The 22,496-nt window shown below is 46.8% G+C and overlaps 1 protein-coding gene across 7 annotated transcripts in view; it reads right to left on the bottom strand.

Moving 5' to 3' along the window:
* The window catches only part of KALRN (kalirin RhoGEF kinase), a gene marked incomplete at its 3' end in the record, with an annotated part of 643,513 nt that overhangs the window by 45,926 nt on the left and 575,091 nt on the right, over positions 1-22,496 (bottom strand). For 5 of the 7 annotated variants that reach the window (XM_082839566.1, XM_082839572.1, XM_082839573.1 and 2 more), the window contains 9 exons: positions 21,039-21,134; positions 11,857-11,987; positions 7,329-7,395; positions 5,356-5,459; positions 5,105-5,174; positions 4,696-4,782; positions 3,766-3,858; positions 2,961-3,011; positions 2,012-2,089 (listed from right to left, as the gene is read on the bottom strand). In XM_082839566.1, coding sequence (XP_082695692.1) covers positions 2,012-2,089; positions 2,961-3,011; positions 3,766-3,858; positions 4,696-4,782; positions 5,105-5,174; positions 5,356-5,459; positions 7,329-7,395; positions 11,857-11,987; positions 21,039-21,134 — 777 coding nt within the window. The remainder of the gene's footprint in view (positions 1-2,011; positions 2,090-2,960; positions 3,012-3,765; positions 3,859-4,695; positions 4,783-5,104; positions 5,175-5,355; positions 5,460-7,328; positions 7,396-11,856; positions 11,988-21,038; positions 21,135-22,496) is intronic. The other 2 variants (XM_082839568.1, XM_082839569.1) reach the window with 1 other exon arrangement.

Genomic DNA, 22,496 nt, shown 5'->3' with positions numbered 1-22,496 from the left:
TATTCTCTAGGGCTTGATGAAAAAAGGAGATGGTGGTGCTTGATTTAAAAGAGAAAATAATTCCACCCTCCTGTGTGTGGCCTTCTGTGGACACACGACCATGCACAACACAGTTCCTGTGAAGTCTGACTTGGGTCAGAAGGTACATCAGATGCTGCTCCTCCTGTCAGGGACATCAAGGATGAAGAGCAAAAGGAATTACTTCTGTTCAGAACAGGCTCAGAGCTGGCATAATTCCAAGGGAACAGGTACAACGTCATCTGGCATGACTAAAGAAACACTGTGTGAGAACTCGGGGTGAATTTCTGCTGCATGACCCTGCTTCTCGAATGCCTCATACCTACTGTGAGAACAAGAACCTGTGAAAAAATGAACAGCAGAAAGGACCCTCCACATAGTTCCCGGTCACAACAAATCAATGGAAATCAGACAGGGACGCCAGGATGGGCGGCAAGGGCAAAAAGGACAGAAGAATTTGGCTCAAGACCATCATGAATCCAACTCATCAACCCAAACCTGAATACAGCATTTCCTAACTTTACTCGTATACCAGTCTGCCTTATGCCTATTTTATTCTAGTTTAGCCAGAGGAAAAAAAATGAATAATGAAATCTTGCAGGATTACTGGGAAACAGGATTAGAAGATCCACATCTTTCTCTAAGGGGCTCAACAACTAAGCACCAGTCAATAACTGCATCAGTTCCAGTTTTATCGTATTAATATTTAAAACAGATTATGTTTAGTTAGAAGTGTGGATATAAATTAATAACAGCCACTTATTAAGTTTAAACCAGGAAAGTCAATTTGCTCTTCTAAGGTTCACTGTTATGGGTTGAATTGAATCCCCTCTCCAATTTGGATGTTGAAGTCTTAACCCCCAGCACCTCAGAATGCGACCTTATCAAAAGACAGAGCCTTTACAAAGGGAATCAAGTTAAAGAGAGGTCATTACGGTGAGCCTTAATCAAACATGATCGGTGTCTTTATAAAAAGGGGAAATTTGAACACAGAGATATGTACAGAAGGAAGGTGATGTGAAAATACAGGAAGAATGCCATGTGAACGTGAAGACGGCCATCTATAAGCCAAGGAGGGAGGCCTGGACAGACCCTTTCCTCACAGCACTCAGAAGGAACCACCCTTGCCTACACTTTGATCTCGGACTTCTAACTTCTGGAAATGTGAGATGATAACATTTCTGTTGTTCAAGCCACCCAGCCTGTGGTACTTTGTTATGGCAGCCCTAGCACACTAGCATATTTGTTGAAATCCAAACCCTGGGTACGTCTAGCTGTTTCTCCCGAGACTTGATTCTTCTTGTCAAAGAACAGAAATGTGCACTGTGATGTTTCAGAGCTTTAAACATTCATTTAGCTAAAAAGCCAGCCACTATGTAGACCCGTTTACTAGAACCACCCTCTCCGAAAAAAAGTGTTCCATTTTCCCTCTGGTTCTACTCTCATCACGTAGTCCTGTTCTCCCTCACATTCCCGGCATTTCTCAAGCAAGCAAGAAAAGGGAAGGGGTCATCGGCACGTCCATAGCTATAGAGAATCTGGGGTCTTTCCAAGCCCCTTGCAATCCTGACTGCAGCTTGGTCGACTTCCTCTGGCTGCCCTATCACTGGACGTCCCAAACAGGTGCACCTTCCAGGCCTGTGATCCGGAGGGGCCTGGGCACAAGGGCAAACGCGGTGAGTGGGAGAGGCAGAGAACACGCGCACAGGACTTCAAAGGGAAGCCTGGGCTCCTGCTGCCCTGAAGGGAGAGGGCTAAGTCTTCTTTTTTTTTTCTTTGCAGTACGCGGGCCTCTCACTGCTGTGGCCTCTCCCGTTGCGGAGCACAGGCTCCGGACGCGCAGGCTCAGCGGCCATGGCTCACGGGCCCAGCCGCTCCGCATTACGTGGGATCTTCCCCGACCGGGGCACGAACCCGCGTCCCCTGCATCGGCAGGCGGACTCTCAACCACTGCGCCACCAGGGAAGCCCAAGAAGCCTTCTTAAGGGCTCACCTCAAAGCCCTGCAGGCGCCCCAGATTCATCATGTCGTTGCAGCGTTTTGGAACAAGGCACATTAACTCCACTGCTTTCTGTGGGAAAGAACAACAGCAGTCAGGGCGGGGAGCAGCAGTGGGGAAGGGGGCTCGGCGGTTCCATGCTGGAAGCCAGGGGCCCCCTGGGGGCTCCCTGATCCTAGGAAAGGACACTGGTCCCTGCTGTCCACTTCAGAGGAGGGAGGGCCTTCCTGTTCTAAGCTGGGGGCTGTTGGTCATCCGTGCAGGGGCTCCAGGTGGATCAGTGGGCACACGCGGGGAGGGTGCTGCCAGCCCATCCTTTTCCTAACCTTCCCACTTCTGTCTGTCCATTTGCTTTCCTCCTTGCATTTTCTTTTTTCTCTTTGTTGCTCCCCGGCTGCCGAAGCAACAGCTTAGCCTCGCTTGTGAAATACTAGAGGTTTTAACCTAAAATAACCTGCCAGAATGGTCTGTAACCTCCCTGGCTCAAAATAATCCCCATGGTGACATTGTCTCTAAGGACTTCACTTAGGGAGTAATCCTCGGGGACGGGGGAGGGAGTGAAAATGGAATAATTTCTATGTCAGCCTCAAATAGTACCTGGATTCATGGATGAAGCTGCACGATGAAACACCCAATCTCTGCAGGATGTTAGAGGGTTAAAATACCACCCTTTCGCACCACATGTCACTGGGAGCTACGAGGAGAACACGAGCAGGGCTAAGCTCTGGTCTGGCCCTGGACCGGATTCTCAAAAAACGTTCAACGTGCTCCTTAATACTCGCCACTACACATCCTGCCGGGCAGCTGTTTGCAAGGGGCTCTTTGCTGTCTGAGAGGAGCCAGCCTGGACTCCCCATCCTCCAGAGCCAATCTTTCCCCTTTAGGGGCAGACACCCAATAACTGTCCCATAAGAGCCACCAGCATTACAAGCAGAAAACTCACCTCGATATCAGAACACTCCAAACCAGCCTTCTCGCTGTATCTCAGGAAGTCCTAGCAAGTGGGGGAAGCAGGGAGAGTGAAACCAGTTAGGAAAAGAAGGCCCTATAAAAAACGTAGCATCGTAAAAACCAAGATGACCCCAGGAGACCTTCCTTCCCCACAGAGACGGCAACGCTTTGTAGTAGCTGAGATATGAAGCTGTGAGTCATGGTGGACGTAATCACACAGAGAAAACCCCCGGAATATTCAAAGATTCAGAGCTATGGGAAAAGGGTGGGAGGGGTGAAGGGGAGAGAAAGTGTGTGAATAGGGACAAAAGGGGAATGATGACAAGGAGGAAAGGGACAAAGGACTGTCAAATCTCTCATTTGCTTCACATTTCTGTAAGACAAGTCAAACTAAATGATTTTAAAAAGTAAAAAAATGATCAAATTTTAGGTTTTACTCATCTAGGGTTACTAGGGCTTTGCCTTTCCTTTTCTTTCTCTGTGTATTCTACTCTGATTTTATGCTCTTATTATGTTTTAGTTTTTAAAGGTACCAAGCCAGTCAGTGATGGCAACAACGTAAGAAAGTGATTTGGAAAAAAGAAAATCAAATAACCACCAACCTTAAGGAAGGAACAACAGGCATGCAATTTATGCCGGGGCAAAGCTGACACAAATAACCAGCCGGTAAAAGGTAAAAACGCACACATGCCCCCAACTAGTGTGGTGGAGACAGACCCTCGAGCTGACCTGCTCCCTAACGCAGAGCCTGATGAAGACCCTGCTCTGGCCCTGGGCGGGGCTCACAGCCCTCTTACCTTGAGGAGCAGCTGATACTTTGTTATTCTCTGAATGGGCTTGATAAGGAAGTCGCTAAGTGTCAGCCTTTCATTTATCTCCTGTTTCACCTCCTGGAACACAAGCGAGCTACATCAGGGGAAAAGGAACCAAAGGATTGGGGTGCTCTGGACAGGGGTTCAAAGGCAAGGACGGCAGGTCTTCATGTTTGCCAATAAAGGTTTAGAATCTTCAAACCACGCAACGGGTAGAACTGCCTACACAATAGCTCATTTTGTTATTAACGACAAAGCACATCTCACCATCACCTTCTTACCTACCAAGCTCTGTCACACCCAGTCCCAGGGACAAGCTGGCATGGGTGTTCTGTTCTCTCTCCCACTCCACCGCCAGGTCAGAAATGAAGGGCTTCCCCTGGGACACCACAAGCCTACGGGCTGGGCCCTCAACTCAGATCTGCAAACACTCAGGCAAGGGCTCTTTCCAGGTGATGGTGTTGCCTCTCCTCCAGCACAATAAACACTTCCAGGTTGGGGCAGCACACACACTTTGAGGTGCTTGCTGGGCCTCGGGGAACGGGAGCAGAGGCTACGTACAAGGTGCTGTGAGCCCCTTGTTGAGGGTCCTCAGCAAGCAGCCTCCAGGGCCCGGTGAGGAAGAGCATGGCCGCAGTGGGCTCCGGGGTCACGGAAGGGGGACCGGAGCTTCTGCAGCGGGCTCTGCGTTACAGAGTCGTTCTGCCAACGGGGGCTCTAGAAGAGGAGAGGAGCTAACGAGAACTTAGCCAAGAAGCTAACGGCTCTGTTGAGGCAGCCCTCCCTGTCCTGAGGGATGGACAGTGCCGTGAGGGGGCCACGCGCGGATGGATGACGGCCGGTGTTTGTGAATGGGGTGGTCCCGGCCTGAGCGTCTTGCCCACACTGTGGTTCAGCCAGGCCCGAGCAGCTTACCTCAAAGTAGGCGTCGTACTCAGCGACGATATACTCGGAGCGCGGCTTATTCTGGCAGTACCACACGTAGATGTGCAGCTTCCGCTCCTGCAAAGGCAGAGGGAAAGGCGCTCAGGCAGCTGTGCCTCGCGCTCCATCTCAGAGTGCTAAGCTGGTCTAGGGGCGGAGAGACAAAGGACAAAGATGTGGCCCATGTTCTGGGGCCGCACCAAGGAGGCTAAATATCAAGGACAGAGGAGAAAAACACAGTGAGCAAGAGCCCATCTTCCAAACTGCCAGGAAAGAGAGAAAAAACCCCAACAGCTCAGAGAGGGATGAGAAGGGAGAGCAGAGGAGGGAAGGGACAGTAAAATGCATGCAAATGCGCATGGTGGGAGGGGGAGCGGAGGGGCCGCAGGGCAACACTCACATATTTAATAAAGAGCTGTGCCAGTCTGTCTTGCTCCTGGATACATTTTTCCAGTTCACCCAGGAAAACACTATAAAAGGATGGAGAGAAGAGAAGGAAGGCACATTCTTCAGAACTGTATCAATTCTCAGTGGTGAGATGAATGACACAAGACTCTCCCCAAACCCCACCCCTAAGGTCAGACACAGGGGGAGGACAGGAGAGTCCTGGATTCCAAGACCCCCTGATCCTCAGGGCAACGTAGCACTTACTCCTTATGCCAATCATAAATCTGGTGAATATTTCCAAACACGATTTTATCCTTTCCTCGCATGTCCTCAGGGACACCCTTTTCTTCTATTCTCTTCATGAAGCCCTGCGGGGCGGAGGCAACGGTGAGTAAAGCATTTTCACGAGGAGGCTTTCTGGGCCGAGCCCCACCCTGCAGCCCCGTGGAAGCCCCCAATGCGTGTGAGGAGGCGGCCAAGGGCTTCTGTGGTTTCTCCGCACTCAACCAGGACTTCACCCTTGTGCACAGGGACAGACAAAACTTCTGTGAAGTTCTGGGTCCCTTTCTTTGTCTCCAGCCCCCGTAAGAAAGCAGGACAAAGAAGAAACAGTTGCCTGTTCTTCTCCCATCTCCCAATCCAATTAATTACGTCTTTAAAGGCTTAAAACTAGATGTGTTTGACCTAGAAATAAGTCTTAATAGGTGAATACTTTCGATTCTGTAAAGTGCTATCATATATAATCTTATCGCAGTTTTAAAATCAGGTTCTGAGGTTGTACCAGCATTTATCCCCATCGAAAGATGAGAAAGCCAGTGCATGGGGAATTATGTGATTTGTCTAAGTCACACCACTGCTGTCTGACTTCCCTGGACCTCAGTCTGCAGATTCCCAAGCCTTCCACTTCCAGGCTGGACTGCTTATGGAGGCTGCTACAACTCTAGCTGCCCCCATCCCACCTTGGAACAGAGGATAACCTTCCCCAAGTTGGAATTCAAGTCTTCTATCTGCCAGGTTAGTCTGTGTATCCAAGGTTCAGGACAGGGAAATACGAACCCCTAAATCAGCAGACTGCATAGGATGGGGGCTTACAGACCCAATGTAAGGAACCAGCAGGTGATTCAGATATCAGGCATTCACTTTTTAGACTTCACATCCTGTCGTTTAAGATGATTAACAGCAGGGCTCTAAGGTATCTAAATTATCCATTTAGTTTCTTAGACTTTTTCCTCCAAGTGTCTAAATCCCCCTAAAGTAAACCCCTGTGGAGAGAGCTGTTCTATTTACTATCAAGTTGACTTTTAACTGTGGACCTGCCAATCTCGCCTTATTGGTGGTTTTTTCTTTGTCCTCTTGGTAGCAAACTAGGGAAACATGGAAGCCCCAAGGTTTCACTAAGAGTGACCTGCTTGACTTGCTTAGTGCCCATGCTGGCTCATAACTGTGAAGAATATGTCTGTATATTCTTATATTTATGGTTATATATATATATATATATATATATTTATTTATTTATTTATAACTAGTATATATATTGGTTAGATACCAATGAAAAGCTCTGGAGACAATAACTTGGTCACCTAAAACAAGGTGAAATGGATTCAGGTCTAACTAAGAGGCTGCAACATTTGGGGCCCTACCCTCCTCTAAATCTCTTATAATATTTCAAGGGGAAAAGAAAAAAACTTACCTACATATTCTATTTGATCTACTACCATTTTTAGTTTCATCTCTACAAATACCCCGGGAGAGTAAAATACATACTGTCAAGTTAAATCACCATGGGGCCAGGACTTCCCTGGTGGCACGGTGGTTAAGAATCCTCCTGTCAATGCAGGGGACATGGGTTCGATCCCTGGTCCAGGAAGATCCCACATGCCGCGGAGCAACTAAGCCCGTGTGCCACAACTACTGAGCCTGTGCTCTGGAGCCCACAAGCCACAACTACCGAGCCCACAAGCCACAACTACTGAAGCCCGCGCGCCTAGAGCCCGTGCTCTACAACAAGAGAAGCCACCGCAATGAGAAGCCCGCGCACCGCAACGAAGAGCAGCCCCCGCTCGCCGCAACTAGAGAAAGCCCGCGCACAGCAACGAAGACCCAATGCAGCCAAAAAGTAAATAAAAATAAATAAATTAAAAAATAAACAAAACAAAACAGAACACCACAGGGCCCAGGTAGGGTCCAATATGCCACTGGCTGGGTGACCACAGACCCGCCCTGAGCCATGTACTCACCTCTACCACAATCCCCAGATCCTTCACATAGTCTTTCTCTGTCTGTACCAGTTCATTCAGGACAAACCTGAGCAGGAGATTAAGAACAGTGAGGGTTCCTCTTCACTGTGAAGCAAGAAATCTTCACACTGAAGTTCACAGGAAAGTTACTTTGGCGTCTCTATGACAAGACCACCCAAACCCACGCTGGGCACCCTGGGGGAGGTGCTGGCTGGTGCCCTCTGGATGAGAGGCCCCCGCTGCTCAGGAGCTGAGGGCAGCGGGGCTGAGAAGGCTTTCCCAGATGGCAGCAACAGCCAGAAGAACAATGCTCACAACCCAGCATCTGTCTTCCTATTCCTTATGCTTCCTCCTCCCTCACCTACAACTGAATAGTTGTACAGACACAAGGCAGAAGGAATAACAGTCACTTGGGCAAAACTGAGTTATGAAAGCTTCGAAGCCAAAGGATCAGCATGAGGCTTTTCCTCCTTCGTGTCAGCTCTGTTCTTTGCTTAACAAGAAGAGAAAGACATCTGTCTGATAAGCAACCTTTGGGCCTCAGAGACACTGTCATCAAGTGAAGTGTTTGAGATACAGAAGCTACAATCATTCAGGTAGGCGTCCATGGTAACTGGCCTGCAAAAATCCCCCATCCAGGCCAGAAAGATTCCCTAATCACCCCTTTCGGTGTGGCCACATCCCCATCCCCACCCGATGTGGGATTTAATCACTACGAGGACATTTACTTTCTTGGTTTCTTTCTTGTTAACGATTTCTTCCTCTTAGAACATTTGCTTTTGTGCCAGTTGCTTCATCTGGCTTTCCTCAAGCTTATGAGAAGGTAAGTATTATAAGCCCTGGTTTATGTAGATGGAAATACTGAGGCAGTATCGCCCAAGATGACAATGTGAGAAGCAGAGCTGGGATTTGAACCCAGTTGTACAAGAGTCCAAAGACTCTGCTCTTTCACTGTCGCCCGCTGCCTGGTTAAACGACTCAGACTGGCTCTCTGGAGTCCCTGAGGCGTCAAACCCAAACACTTCTTTCTTCCTGTCCAGACAGTAAAGAGCTGGACATAAAACACGTATGGCTGTGCACAGGGGCAGGGTAGGTGTACGCAGCTTAATGGAGTCTGATTTGTATTATCTAAGTTTGAAAGAGTTTAGCCTGGAGCCATACAACTGCATTTTTGACCCGAGTGGCAGAAGGGGTCAAGCTCTAGGATGTCAAAGAGGGGCCCCAGCCCAACGGTAGTAGCCGTTCTGAACCCAGGAAGCAATTCCTCTGAAATTCTTGTCCATACAGCACAGAGAAGCCACCGAATCCCCGGGCCTAGAGCCTCAGGGCGATGGGGAACACAGGCTTCTTTATCAGCATGCCCAGCACTTCCAACCAGCTCCCTCTCTCTGATACACACAATTATGTGTTTCAGGCCACAGGAAGGAACTGGCAACTCCAAATAAAAGCATTTAAGTGTATCTTTAGCATGGTCCGAGTTACCACTTGGAAGAAGGTGGTAGAAGAAAAACCACAGGAAAGTTAGAGTGGGAATTTGGGGCTAGAAGGGCCTTCTGGAGATGAAGTCCAGCTCTCTGCCTCTGGGTGGTATTTCTGTGCTAAGCTACCTGCTGACATTGAAGGGTGTCCTGGGCTTTCCAGCCTCTAGGGAAGAGGATTAGACTAGGTGCTGCCAGTGGACCTAGCATCTCCTCCCTTGAAGAGCTGATGAAAAACACTTGGAGAGATAATGACACATTAAAAGACATTCTGAAAAGGTACATAAAAGATTCATGCTACATGCATCTCAAGGCAGGACACAATCAATTGTCAAATAAACTGAACTGACAATAAAGCAATTTTTTTCATGTTCAGTTCTTATGAGTAAAGGTTATTTACAAAGTAAATGCTATTCTTTGGTCCAACTAAACTTCTTCCAGCTACAGGTCAGACCTACTTCTGACGTCTATCCTTCACAATGGTAGGGAATGGCTGGTCTTCCACAGAAAAATCTCTTACAGCCTTTGCACTGGCTGTTGCCTGTGTTGAGAATACGTTTCCTCCAATGGCTAAAGGCTAGTTCCTTACCTGCTTCTGGTCTTTGCGCAGACCGCTTTGGTCAGAACCATTTAAAGCCGCAACGTGGCCTCACCCATACTCCCGATCTCCCTTAACTATTTTTTCTTTTCTTCCAGCTTCTAACATACTACATGATTTATTTTAAATTTTGTTTATTGTATGATTTCTCCCATTAGAATGTAAACGTGTCACGAGAGCATGGACTTTTCTTTTGTTGTTATTGTTTGTTTCATTCATTGCTGTACGCCAAGCACTTGGTACATAACAGGCGCTCAACAAATATTTGTTGAATAAATGAGTGGCTAAAACTTGAAGACAATTAAGTCCATTCTTGGCTTTTTTCTTCTCCTGGACAAATAACTGTCTGTTTACATCTTCTCTCCATGGAGCTCTCATTAAACCTTTTGAGGGCTTACTGGATTGAGTCTCAATTCTCTATCCCCCCCAGCCTCCAGCTTCACATCCTCTCTTTCATCGTGACCATAAAGTATAGCAGAATAAGGACAATATACAGTAAAAGGAGTGACTCATTCTAATGCCTGGATTTTTGGGACACTGCAGGATGTGAAAACATGTGGAGGAGGGTGAGAGAGGGAGAAGAGGGGGAAGAAATGAATGAATTGGGTAAAAGAAGCAACAAACCTTTGCCTGTTGGAGCAAAATGAGACAATATCATGTCTGGAAGCAAGACAATGACTTAAATGACTGTTCACAGGCCCTATTACAAGAGTAGAGATAAGCTTTGCCAAGGAACACCTGCCACCTTAAAGGTTACCTCCCTAATATAAGCTTTCACCTTCCTGATATAAGTTTTGCTTTGGCTTGACAAGACTGGAACATCAGCTCCAACCCTGCCTCATCTATATAAAAACTGAAAAGCTAAGGAGAAGCAGCTTTGTACAAGTCCTAAGAAACTTCCCTTTGGGGATGGTATTTCTTTACCCCTATTCTATTCCTGGGGTTCCCCTGAGCACCCATAAAGTTAAGGGGGTAAATATGGAACCAGAGCACTTACACGACACTTGATCATTTCCATTAGGAGGTGACAGCCCTGCTCTGGGGCCAGGCCCTAGCTATGATGTTTCCTTGGTAACAGTTATAAATGGTCACTTCGTCTATCTGCAGGCAACAGAAGGACCTGGCCTCCTTTATTTTTGCTAATCTTCATGTCTACGACCAGGCTAAAGGAGTGACTAGTTTGGGGCAGAAGGGCAGGCTAATTAGCAACAGGGCGGGACCTTTTCCGCCTGCCTATCCCATTCTCACTGTGCTTACCATCTCTCACACATCAAGCTATGTGAAAGACTCATTAGCAGCTCTGCGTGCAACACAGAGTGAAACCCTAAACAACAAAACTGAAGTTTCGCAGGGACTGCAGTTTTGCAGTAATGGTGTTGCTATCTTCTTGATCGAATCAAGTAATAGAAGATTGACTTCACATCACGGTAGATAACTCAAACCTTGCAAAACATATGGGTTCTTGTGAAATGGACTGCCAATGTGAATTGTATATACCCCTAACCATTCTAAAAGTAAAGAGGTTCTCTTGGAACTCAGCCCACAGTGAAATAAGTCAGACAGAGAAAGACAAATACTGTATGATATCACTTGTATGTGGAATCTAAAAAATAAAAAAAACTAGTGAATATAACAAAAAGGAAACAGACTCACAGATATAGAGAACAAACTAGTGGTTACCAGTGGGGAGAGGGAAGGGGGAGGGGCAAGATAGTAGTAGGGGATTAAGAAGTACAAACTATTATGTGTAAAATAAATAAGCAAGGATATATTGTATAGCACAGGGAAATATAGCCAATATTTTATAATAACTATAAATGAAGTATAACGTTTAAAGTTTGTGAATCACTATGTTGTACACCTGTAACTTACGTAATATTGTACATCAACTGTATCTCAATTAAAAAAAATTGGGCTAACAAAACCCCCCCAAAAAACAAATATTACTCTATAAAAATTTTTTTTTAAATAAATAAAACCGCTGGAGAAGGGGTGGAGCTAGAACCCAGCATGGTAGCCCAACAGCTCCCTTTTCCTATACGTTACTTTCCTACATGTGGGGAAACGTTTCCTCAGATGAAACTCCGTCAGACTTTCTAACATGGAGTCTTTGATATGGAGCCACAGTAATGGTCCCATAGTTCCCTGACCTTTGTTGTTTTGTTTTTTATCAGCATGTTTCAAATTTCTAACAGACTTGGTTATAACCACACCGTCAGTAATAGCCCTTATCTTACAGAAAATATTTCAGCTGAAAATCCTTAAAGTCAGTGCCAAATAGCTCGTTGTTGATCAAGGTCACACTGTATAGACCGGTCACCTTTACTTAGAACGAATGGCGCCAATGGAAACACAGTGTGGGGAATCCTTAATTCTCCCCAAACTGCACAGGACCCCGTCCCTTGTCCATTGCACACACGTGCACCAGGCTGGAGTCTGGGGAAGCACTTACATCCTGCCTCTCAGGGCCTTGGCTTTCTGTTCTTCTTCCAGGTTTCTAGGAGGTGTGGGTGGGGTCATGCCCTCATTCAGGCAGCCTGTGGGGTCTTTCAAGCTCCCCCGGTACGAGCCTCCTTCCAGACTCTGAAAAGAGAAGAATGAACAGCCTTAGAGAAGTGAACGTGGGAAAGTGGTCTGGAAGTCCTTGTGCCCCCCCCAGCCCAGCCACAGCCAACTTGGTGGATTACTAACCAAGGCTGTCCTCACTGAACTTCAGTGAAGCACCAGGAGGCCAGAGACTCCCATCTTCCTGCAGCAGGGAGCCCAGAGCCGCCACCTTCTCAGGCAATTAGGATGTACCTGGTGTCAGGGGCCGCCAATTTCCCGAACATAATGAACACCGTCAAAGTGATTGATCTCTGGGTAAGAGCTCCAGAGGTAAAGCTAATCGTCGCAATTCTACACCAAACAAGCAATGAGGAAAGAAAATCCTCACTCGTAGGACCACCAAATGTGAATTGACAAGGGGAGGGCAGTGACAGGAGAATTTGTTCAGTAAAATCATGTTTGTTAAATCAGCTACGATTTTCTTTGAAGAGGCCAATGAGATGTAGACAAGAAGAGGTAAACAGACTTAGCCTTTTCTAAAAACATCTTTGCTAAGGTTATTTACCAAGGGCTTTCTTTCATTTATTAATCCCTTTCATCTCTTTTAATTAAGGTGCTGCAGGACGAAGAAACAAGTTAAAGGGGCACTTCCCTGGTGGCGCAGTGGTTAAGAATCCACCTGCCAATGCAGGGGACACGGGTTTGAGCCCTGGGCCGGGAAGATGCCACATGCTGCGGAGCAACTAAGCCCATGTGCCACAACTACTGAGCCTGCGCTCTAGAGCCTGTGAGCCACAACTAGTGAGCCTGCACGCCACGACTACTGAAGCCCATGCACTCTAGGACCTGTGCTTCACAACAAGAGAAGCCACCGTAATGAGAAGCCCGCGCACAGCAATGAAGAGTAGCCCCGGCTCGCCACAACTAGAGAAAGCCCGCGTGCCGCAACAAAGACCCAATGTACCCAAAAATAAATAAATAAAATAAATAAATTTTTTAAAAAAAGAAAGAAAAGAAACAAGTTAAAGGGATTAATATGTTACTCTCGAAAGAGCTAAGGGCAAAGGATTCTAATCCTAGATCTGCCAGTCCCTGGATGATTTTAAGGGAGACAGATAAAATTGTTCCATGCTTCAGTCTTTCTCCATTTTCAAGTTGGGTCTCTCCTTTCTACAGATTTTTAAGGAAAAGTCAGAGACAATAGGTGTACAACCCCTTGAAAAGTTTAAAATGCTCTACAGTGGTGGGTTTCCCCCACTGCCCCCCATGGATGGAAGTATTAACAATAAGGATGCTAAAAGATGGGGTCAATCTTAACAGTTTTATAAGTGCTGTAGAAGAAAGAGCACGCAGCTGAGCATTTCATTATGCAAACTGGCAGAAACCATGTGGATAAACAGTAAGACTGGAGACCAAGGTCACGGTGGGCAAATGGAAAACAAATATGGGAGAGTAATCCCAACTAGCCACACAAAACGACTGTCTCCTACAGCCACTGTCGTAGGAAAAGGAAAGGCTTTACTTTAGCCGTCTTTGAAAACATCAGCCCTAAGGTTAAAGTCACAAAGATCAAGAAGTGCCCCCAGGGCTTCCCTGGTGGCGCAGTGGTTGGGAGTCCGCCTGCCGATGCAGGGGACACGGGTTCGTGCCCCGGTCCGGGAAGATCCCACATGCCGCGGAGCGGCTGGGCCCGTGAGCCATGGCCGCTGAGCCTGCGCGTCCGGAGCCCGTGCTCCACAACGGGAGAGGCCACAGCAGTGAGAGGCCCACATACCGCAAAAAAAAAAAGAAGTGACCCCAAAGGTAGTAGGAACAAAAGGCTTCAGCATGGTCTTAAACAACCCACGCTTGGAGTACCTGTCACAACTCACTTAGCTGCTGTATTTCAACAGAGGCTGAATAGAGTGTAGGAAAAGCGCAGGTAAACAAAACAAAAAGTGAACGAGGTGACCAGCGGGGCCATTATATGAGAACAGGTGGGGATCATTAGAATTGGAGGCTGAAAAACTTAAAGCTGAGATGTCAACCTTCTTTCCCCCCACTCCATCCCCAAATCAGAGGCCTGTGCCAAGGGCCAAACATGAACTTGTTACCAACACTAGAAGCCAGCATTAAGAGGACAGGGTCTTCAAGCTCGAGAGAGAGAGCTGCTTTTAACTTGACATGAAGGTATCTCACAGAACAAGTAATCAACCATGGACGTTGTCATGCAGAGAAGCAGCCTAGGCTAAAAATGCAGAAAGGTCAAGAAGAGTTTAGCTACATTTATGGATTCAGGATCTGTAACCAGTTATTAAGGAAATGAGTGTTTGGTGCCGAGGTCTGACAAGCCACCAGACAGACAGGCTTTCCAACGACATGTGACATGTCCCCTGGTGCCACCACCAGAGACAGGCTCCCCAGGCAGATGGACCCAGCTGGAGACTGATCCAATTACATGCCTTTTACTTCCCCTCCCACTGTCCCCACTGTCCTGTTCTAGTCTTTGTTCTGTAGCTTGCTGGCTGGCAGGGTGCTGGCCGCAAGGCGTGGGAAACAGGCTCACATCTCTGCTACAAGGCCCTTCCATGGACCATCCCTCTTGGCGTGGTCCACTCTCAACTCTTCTACAGAATGAAGGACATCTGAGGAGTCCAAAGTGTCACACAGGGAGATATGTTCCATCTCCTCTTGCCCGACCTGTTATACGAGCAAAGAAGCCCAAGTTATCTCTGGGGAAGGACTCTCTGGGATGCAGTTGAGGAAGGCAGAGGCAGTGAGAGAGGAAGTAGAGGGAAATATAGGGTTTGGCTAAGCTGTATGCTAGCTGTCTCAAATAATGGCATTGGCTATAAATACTTATAATAATTCAAGAGTGATTCCTTCTGAGAACCTGGCTACCTGTGCTAGAGTTGGGATACGAGGTCCCAGCCAAGGGCAACTATGGGTGACCTGCAATTGTCTGTGCTGCTCCCTGGGGGACATGGGAAGTGATGGCTGGTTGATGAGTGGTGGGCTGTGCTGCCCAGGGAGGACTTCTGCCCTGTCTGGCGCTCAGGGCCACAGTAGTCTCAGCAGACAAAGGAAAAGGTGTGCAAAGGAGGAAGCAACAAATGTTGCAAATGGGTGCTCCTATAGCTGGTGCCATGTCAGGGAACAGAGATGCAAATAGGATTCAAAAAAGAAGATTAAGTATGGAGGAAGGCTACTGCCACAATAAAAATGAACACATTTCCTGTCAGCTCGATCTTGGACCACATACCCAGAAAATGCCCTTCCTCTGGTCTCCTATATGCACCCTTTCCACACCCCCTGAACAGCATTTATTACACAGTGTTATGACTGATTTGTTTGTACTTAAGCAAATATTTATTGTGCTTCTACTATGTGCTGAATATTTACAAAGTGCTGGAGAAATGAAGATGGATAAGACGTGGTTGCCTGCCCACCAAAATCTAAGCTACAGTGGGCATTCTTCTAGGTAGGAGGGGTACTATGGGGAGGATGAAAAAAAAGGAGCAGGCAGCTCTATGTTGGGATAGGGAGGGTTGGGAAAGGCTTAATGGAAGAGGCAATGCTTGAACTGAGTACTGAGAAATGGAAAGGATTTCACTGGATACACCAATGGAAGGATGATCCAGGCAGGAGGAGCACTGTGACTAAAGGATCAAGTTGAGAAATTACACAGGGCAGCCTGGGAAGCTGAAGGCCACCTGGTATAGGCAGGATACAGAGTGTGAAGCAGGGGGAGAGGGGGATTAGCAAGTAACTGTGTGTCATGTGAGTTGGGGGGAGTGGGTACTAGGGAAAGAAGAAGTAGGGAGTGAAATAGACAACGCTGGAGAAGGATGCAGAGATCAGATCATCAGAAGCCTTGTGTGTAGCATATAACCTGCAAAAAATCCAAATCACTATGCTGAACACCTGAAACTAACACAAGATTGTAAATCAACTATATTTCAATTAAAAAAAAAAAGTAGAGACTTTACCTTCGAAGACCAATGATGGGAGAATTTTAAGCAGGAAAGTAACATGATTGGATTTAAGTTTTAGAAAGATCAGTCTTAATGCTCCTAAGAGCTTTTCATGACCTGGGAAAATGTATCTGATATGACAGTAAAAGGAAAACAGGACTTAAGTTTTATATACTCTATGATTAACTACATTATTTTAAAAATATCTAAATTTCAACACTATGTCTAGATGATGATATGATGAGATATAATTTGTGTTTAAACTCTTGTCATTTTTCCAATTTTTCCTGAATGAGCATATAATTGCTTTTATTACAGAAAAGAACTATTAAAAGTTTTTTCAAAAAGGAAAAACGAAAAAAAGCAAGATCCCTCCAGCAGTCATGTGAAGAGACGTCAGGCTGAAATCAGGGAGGAAACGGTTGCAACAGTCCAGGCAGGAGAGGATTTTTGAGCATCAACCCTTGACTGTGCGCTCCATTAAGGAAGGTTCTGTGCTGGCAGGACTGGCACATAGTAGGACTCCGAGAATTTACTGAATGAAACTCAAAGAGTTTTATATGAAACCTCTCGGTCAAAGCTCATCTGATAAAACAACAGTCAGGGAGCTGATCCAGCACCACCTCCCACAACCAACCCCTTAGCTGTCCCACCCTTTTATACAAATGATAAATTATACTAATTTATACAAATTAGCATGAAATCTCTTGACAAAAAGTATTAGATCTTAGTCATTCCCAGGCAACTTGGGGGTAAGGGTAGGGAAGACATTTTATAGTAGAAAAACTGAAATCTGGATTTTCCAGGCAAATGACATTACAGGTTTGTGACTTCGGGTTAAAATTTTTTGTTGGATATCTAAGCTATTCCATTTTAACAAGCTCAGGAATCTTTTCCACAGAGGGATGCCAGAGGAACTCAGCTCCTGAAAGCATACATCTACATATTGGATACGATGGGGGGGTCATTATTTCCTCCCGTCTGGACAATGAACTTCTGTTAACTCGACCTTTTACAGAGCAAGCTGATTCACCTAAAGGAGAGCAAAACACCCACAACAAATGCAGCCTTGCCCTAGCCACGTTCTGTGGCCCACAGGTTGACCTAGGGAGGTGAATGCTATCAAAGTAGGAGAACCAGAGGGCAGGAAGTCTTGCTGAAGCAGGTAGGACTAATTCTCAGGATGCCAGGCCAGCAGGCAGACTGAACAAGAGCTCGGTCCCGGCCAGTCCCTTCCCTAAAGATTTTCAGCCAAGGGTCTGCGAGTGCCGTCCTGAGCCCAGTAAACTACTGTGATGTGCCTGAGGACGGCAGCTCAGGGAGGAGGCTTTCTTTTTAGGGGCCTAAACGTTCACCTCAGGCAGGTGATGGAATCCCGGGCTGTTTAGAAACACACTAGATTCCCTTATGGCCAGGAATCTCTTGCTTCTCAAACTTGAGGAATAAAGCCAAATTACATAGATTGCTAAGCTATTCCCCTGCAACATTCACCCAACCAGGATCTACTGACTGACAAATACTGTGTCCCTGTGTTCAGGGTGTGACTACAGAAGATAAAGGATGACTGGTTCCCCTTCCCTGCTTCTTCACAATGCAAACGAGCTAAGAGCTAACATTTGTGGGATGCTCACTTATCAGTTTACAAAGTGCATTCACATCTGACTCAGTCTTCAACATGACTTGCTTGAGATAAGATTCAGGTGGACAGAATCATCGTTGATAAGTGCGATAAAAGAGAGGCCCAAGTAGATGAAGTAACTTGCCCAGGGCTACGCAATAAGTAGCAGAGACTGGACTAACATCTAGGTCTTCTGATTCCTTATACACTCAGCACCACCGCCGCCAGTCCCTACGTCTAGGAAAAACTTTACTAAAAATCACATGGGAAAAGCAGGGGGAGCCTTAGTTCTGGCTTAGAGTTAAAGACAATACCTTTAATACAAAACCCAGAACAAGGATTTGAGCTCTCTCTGGGGGGAGGCGGGTGGGCATGCTCTCTTGGCAAACAAAAGCACTGATTAAAGACCAAGGCTGGCAGGTGAGACCTCAGAAGTATCCATTAGTGCCCAGAGGGACTCGCCAAAGGAGTTTCCGGGGGTCTTCGGGGTTTTATCTGCAGGTGAGTGGGGAACCGCTGTCCTGGTTGCCTAACAGCAGCTTTCCAGCAGGAGAGATCACAACTGCTGGAGGCCACAGCCTTGGCACAGTCATGACCACGTGACCATACAGCACCAAGGGCAGCTTTGGGACTCAGGGACACAAGGGATCTTATGGCTTCTGGGTGGAGCCGGGGGGCCAAATGATTTCTTTTTTTTTTTTTTTTTTGCTGACAAAGCAAGAGACTTTATTGGAAAGGTGCACCCAGGCAGAGAGCAGCAGGGTAAGGGAACGGAGGAGAACTGCTCTGTCACGTGACTTGAAGTCTCAGGTTTTATGGTAATGGAATTAGTTTGCAGGTTGTTTCTGGCCAATCATTTTGACTCAGGGTCCTTCCTGGAAATGACTTCTAACTACAGCATTTAGTGCCATCACTTGAGCAACCAAAATAGAAATCAGAAAGAACCTAAGCCCTAGATATAAAAGTCCGAGTATGCCAGATGCCCCTGTAATATTTCCAGATTCTGTAAATTGGGAAGGACCTTATTAGTTCTTCTTATACTGAGCTAATTTCCACCCACACGTTCTGCCCTCTGGAGCAACCGAGAGTGAGACCAGCCCTTCCTTTCCACAGCAGTGCTCAGTTATGAGAAGACAGCTCTCGTGTGTCTTCTCTCTCCTAACTTCTTCTCCCCATTCTTAACCCCAGTTTCTGCAACTCTCCATCAAATGACATGGACCACGTGGTATTGGTTTCCTCCTCCAGGGAGGGCCCTTCCACTGAGTTCAAGAGCATTTTAGAATGCCAAGTTCAGAACCCGATACACGACTCCACACAACTCATGACGGGCATGGTCTGAAGAGCTTTGAGTACAATGGGGCTATGACGCCCCTGGATCTGTACGTTGTACTTTCATTAACCCAGCCTACGACCACACTGGCTATTCTGGCAGCTGGAACACTCTTGCACTTACAGTTAAATAAAAACTCCCGAACCTTTACAGGCTCTAGATCTTATCCTCTTCTAAGCTAGAGAGCTCATGAGAAACAGGCATACCAGTCTCGGAGGTGAAGACGTAACTCCGTATTCTCAAACGCAGCTGAGGAAACAACCAACTACTGGTGCTCCATCACTACCCCACAGTGGGTACGTATTGAGATGGGAGGAAAGAGAAAGTAGACGAAAGGAGAAAGGATTGAATTTTGGTTAGAAGATTCTGAGAAATCAGACTACTGCTCTTGCATTCCTTTCCATGACATACGCTTGGTTTTATATGTCTGGCCAAAGAAATCTCTATAATTCTGGGTTCGCTGCAGGTCCTCAAGAAGTAGCTAGTGGTGGAAGAAAAAGGTGAAGCCCTTATTATGGTAAAATCACCCCGAAAGGCCATTCATCCAATAGCCATTTGTAAAGAGCCTGTTACAGGGCCAATCGGCTCCAGCATTATCCTACACTCCCTCTACTCTGGGACATTTGCTCTAATGTGACTTCTCAGCACCTGTACTCACATGTTTAACACCTGACCCATGGATCACACAAACTAGAGGCCCATTGAGGTGCCCAACAACAGCAGTAGGTGAGCAGTAGCAGGAGGAAAATGGTCATCCAAAATATGAAAAACACAGACTTTTAGAAACAAGTGTTTACTGATGTAAACACTTCCCTGGGCTGGTCAGGGAAGCTCTTGTGGAGACATGAGATCTGAGTGGGACCTTGAGGGGCTGTTATACTTTAGACAAGCAAAAGTAAGAAGGACAACATTCTAGAGAATTGGGGTGGTTTGAACAGAAACTTGGGGGGAGGAAAAACCAAATGCATGTTTGGGGACAGTGAAGAAAATAATTTAGTTGGAGCCGAGTTCATCGCCCGGAATAATACATGGATGTTGGGAAGGTAAGTTGGAGAATAGGCTGCAGAACATTGGACTACTAGGTAAGTGTGGACTTTATGGGCCAGGGATTTCCAAACTTTGATTATATACTTCAATTAGTAAACACAATTTTGGTCATGCACTCCCCAAACATGTAATTTATTTATAAATTATATTTCTGTACTCCTGTATTACCCTTATGTACATAATAAAACATACACAAAACCATTTTAAAATGATGAGTTAAAGAGATTCTAATATTTTGTTCCAGCACCTCAAAAAACCATCTTGTGTACTTCGAGTCTCCCCCACATTGGAGACCATCGTCATGTAGGCAAGAGGGAGACAGGGAGCCCTCACTGAGGAGGGAGCCAATCATGGGAGCCTGAGGCCGGAGGCAGATGGTGGGGAGAAGGATTAAGCAATGGCTACTCTGGGCATGAGGTCAGGGCCCATGCTCAGGTGGTGAAAGAGAAAATGCAAAAAAAAGGGATGATTTTTTTTTTTTTTTTTGTGGTATGCAGGCTTCTAACTGTTGTGGCCTCGCCCATTGCGGAGCACAGGCTCCAGACGCGAGGGCTCAGCGGCCATGGCTCACGGGCCCAGCCACTCCGCGGCATGTGGGATCTTCCCAGACTGAGGCACGAACCTGTGTCCCCTGCATCGGCAGGCGGACTCTCAACCACTGCGCCACCAGGGAAGCCCCGGGATGATTTTTTAAGGAAAAAAATTTTTAATGGTTATTTGCAGAATGAAGAGGGTATATGGGTCAGTGTGGAGAGGGACGGAGAGGTAGTGAGGAGTGGTCAGGGAGATGGGCTTCGAGAAGTCAATGCAGCGTCCGTGAGAGCACTCAACTCCCTGCGTGGGACAGGGAAAGATGGCAGGAAAAGGCACGACCTTCAGGAGTTTGACACTAGTACTAAAAATACCAGCTAACTTTTTTTTTTAATTAGTAAGAAACATTAGAAAGAAAAGAAGAAGGTCATATGTGTGAAATTTCATTGGTCTTCTATAAACTAGGATATTTGAAAAGAGAGTTACTGTAATCAAAATTATGATGAGGCAGCTCTCCCTAGAGAGTATCCATCATTTTCAAGTGGAGAAGGGTTTAAAAGCCGCATGGAGGTGAAACACGCAGAACTGCCTCCAGGACCCACACTTACCAGCTTGCTTTTGACCAGCTGTTCTATTGCACTGACAAGGTCTGCAGCAGTAGGTACTTCGGTGGAAGCCTGCCGGGCTGCTAGCAAAGAGGAGGACTGCAAGACATTGAGCAGCAAAGGAAAAGCAGATTAGCGAGGCATGAGGAATAGCAATTAGGCAGCAACACGGCAAGTCCAAAGCTTCAGGCAGGCAAGGGAGGCAAAGCTCTCTGTTTAGAGGGAAGAGATGACAGAGGGAGATAGGGATAGCGTGGGTGTGGGGCAGCGAAGCAGGGGTGGGACCAAGCTCTTTTTAGTCAGACCTCTTGAGGAGCTGAGGGGAGGGGTCACTGAGTTCCCAGGAGGCCAACAGGGAAGGGCTGCACCCACTGACAGCAAGGGGGGAGGGGGCAGACAGGATTCTGGCCACTACAGGGCTGCCCACTGCTGTTCCAGGAAATGAGGGTCAATAAACCTAGCCTTGAGTGTGTCCAAAGAGAAACTGTCCTTACTTTACTTACATGTAGATCTTCAACACAGACTGTCACCATGTGTCAAGCAGAAATGCTAGGAGCAGGGCACTTGGAGACCAGAAACCGCCTCCCCCATTCACACACACACACACACACACACACACACACACAAACACACTCCCTCTCTCTCTCTCTCTCTCACACACACACACACACACACACTCCCTCTCTCTCTCTCTCTCTCTCACACACACACACACACACACACACACTCCCTCTCTCTCTCTCTCTCTCTCACACACACACACACACACACACACTGTCACACACTCTCTCTCTCTCTCACACACACACACACACTGTCACACACTCTCTCTCTCTCTCTCACACACACACACACACACACACACACACATACTCCTCCACAAACCCTGCTGTTTCTGGTAAGGCCCCCAAACTGAAACACTAGGGAAGTAATAAAGGGCTTTAGCAGGACTTGTGCGTCTCATGGTGGAGCAACCAGGCACTACCCTGTTCACAGTGAAAGGCGGCTCAAGACCAGGGCCTTCCTCCTTCCCTCACACCAGCAGTAAGGACTGGTCTACCGGACTGTCTGGTCAACGGTTTGGGCATTCCTGCTCACTGAGGGACAGTGTTTTGTTTTTTTTTTTTTTCTTCCTACTCCTACTTGAGAAGAAATTGGGAGAGAAACGGTTAACCCTGTGTAAGCTTTAACCCACCCTGTGCTTCAAAGCAGAGGACAACGGAGTTCCCAGGGCCCAGGACGCGTGGGCACAGTGACCGTGGGAGTAGAAAGTTGGACATCCTGGCCAGGCTGTGGCTTCAAGTCTGTCTTTTAAGTTATGGGGAAGAATTTCTAAAAGGAAGCTTCTTGTTGTCTAAGCTAAGACTTACTTTAGGTAAGTCTTTGCTTCTGAAATGGGCTAAAAAAAATCAAATGAATGTAATTAAGAGAGAGCAACACTCTTTTCCTCTCCTGGGGAAA

The sequence above is a fragment of the Leucopleurus acutus genome, assembly GCF_964270905.1.
Source record: "Leucopleurus acutus genome assembly, chromosome: 5".
NCBI lineage: Eukaryota > Metazoa > Chordata > Mammalia > Artiodactyla > Delphinidae > Leucopleurus > Leucopleurus acutus.
This window is presented reverse-complemented; position numbering and strand designations above follow the sequence as displayed.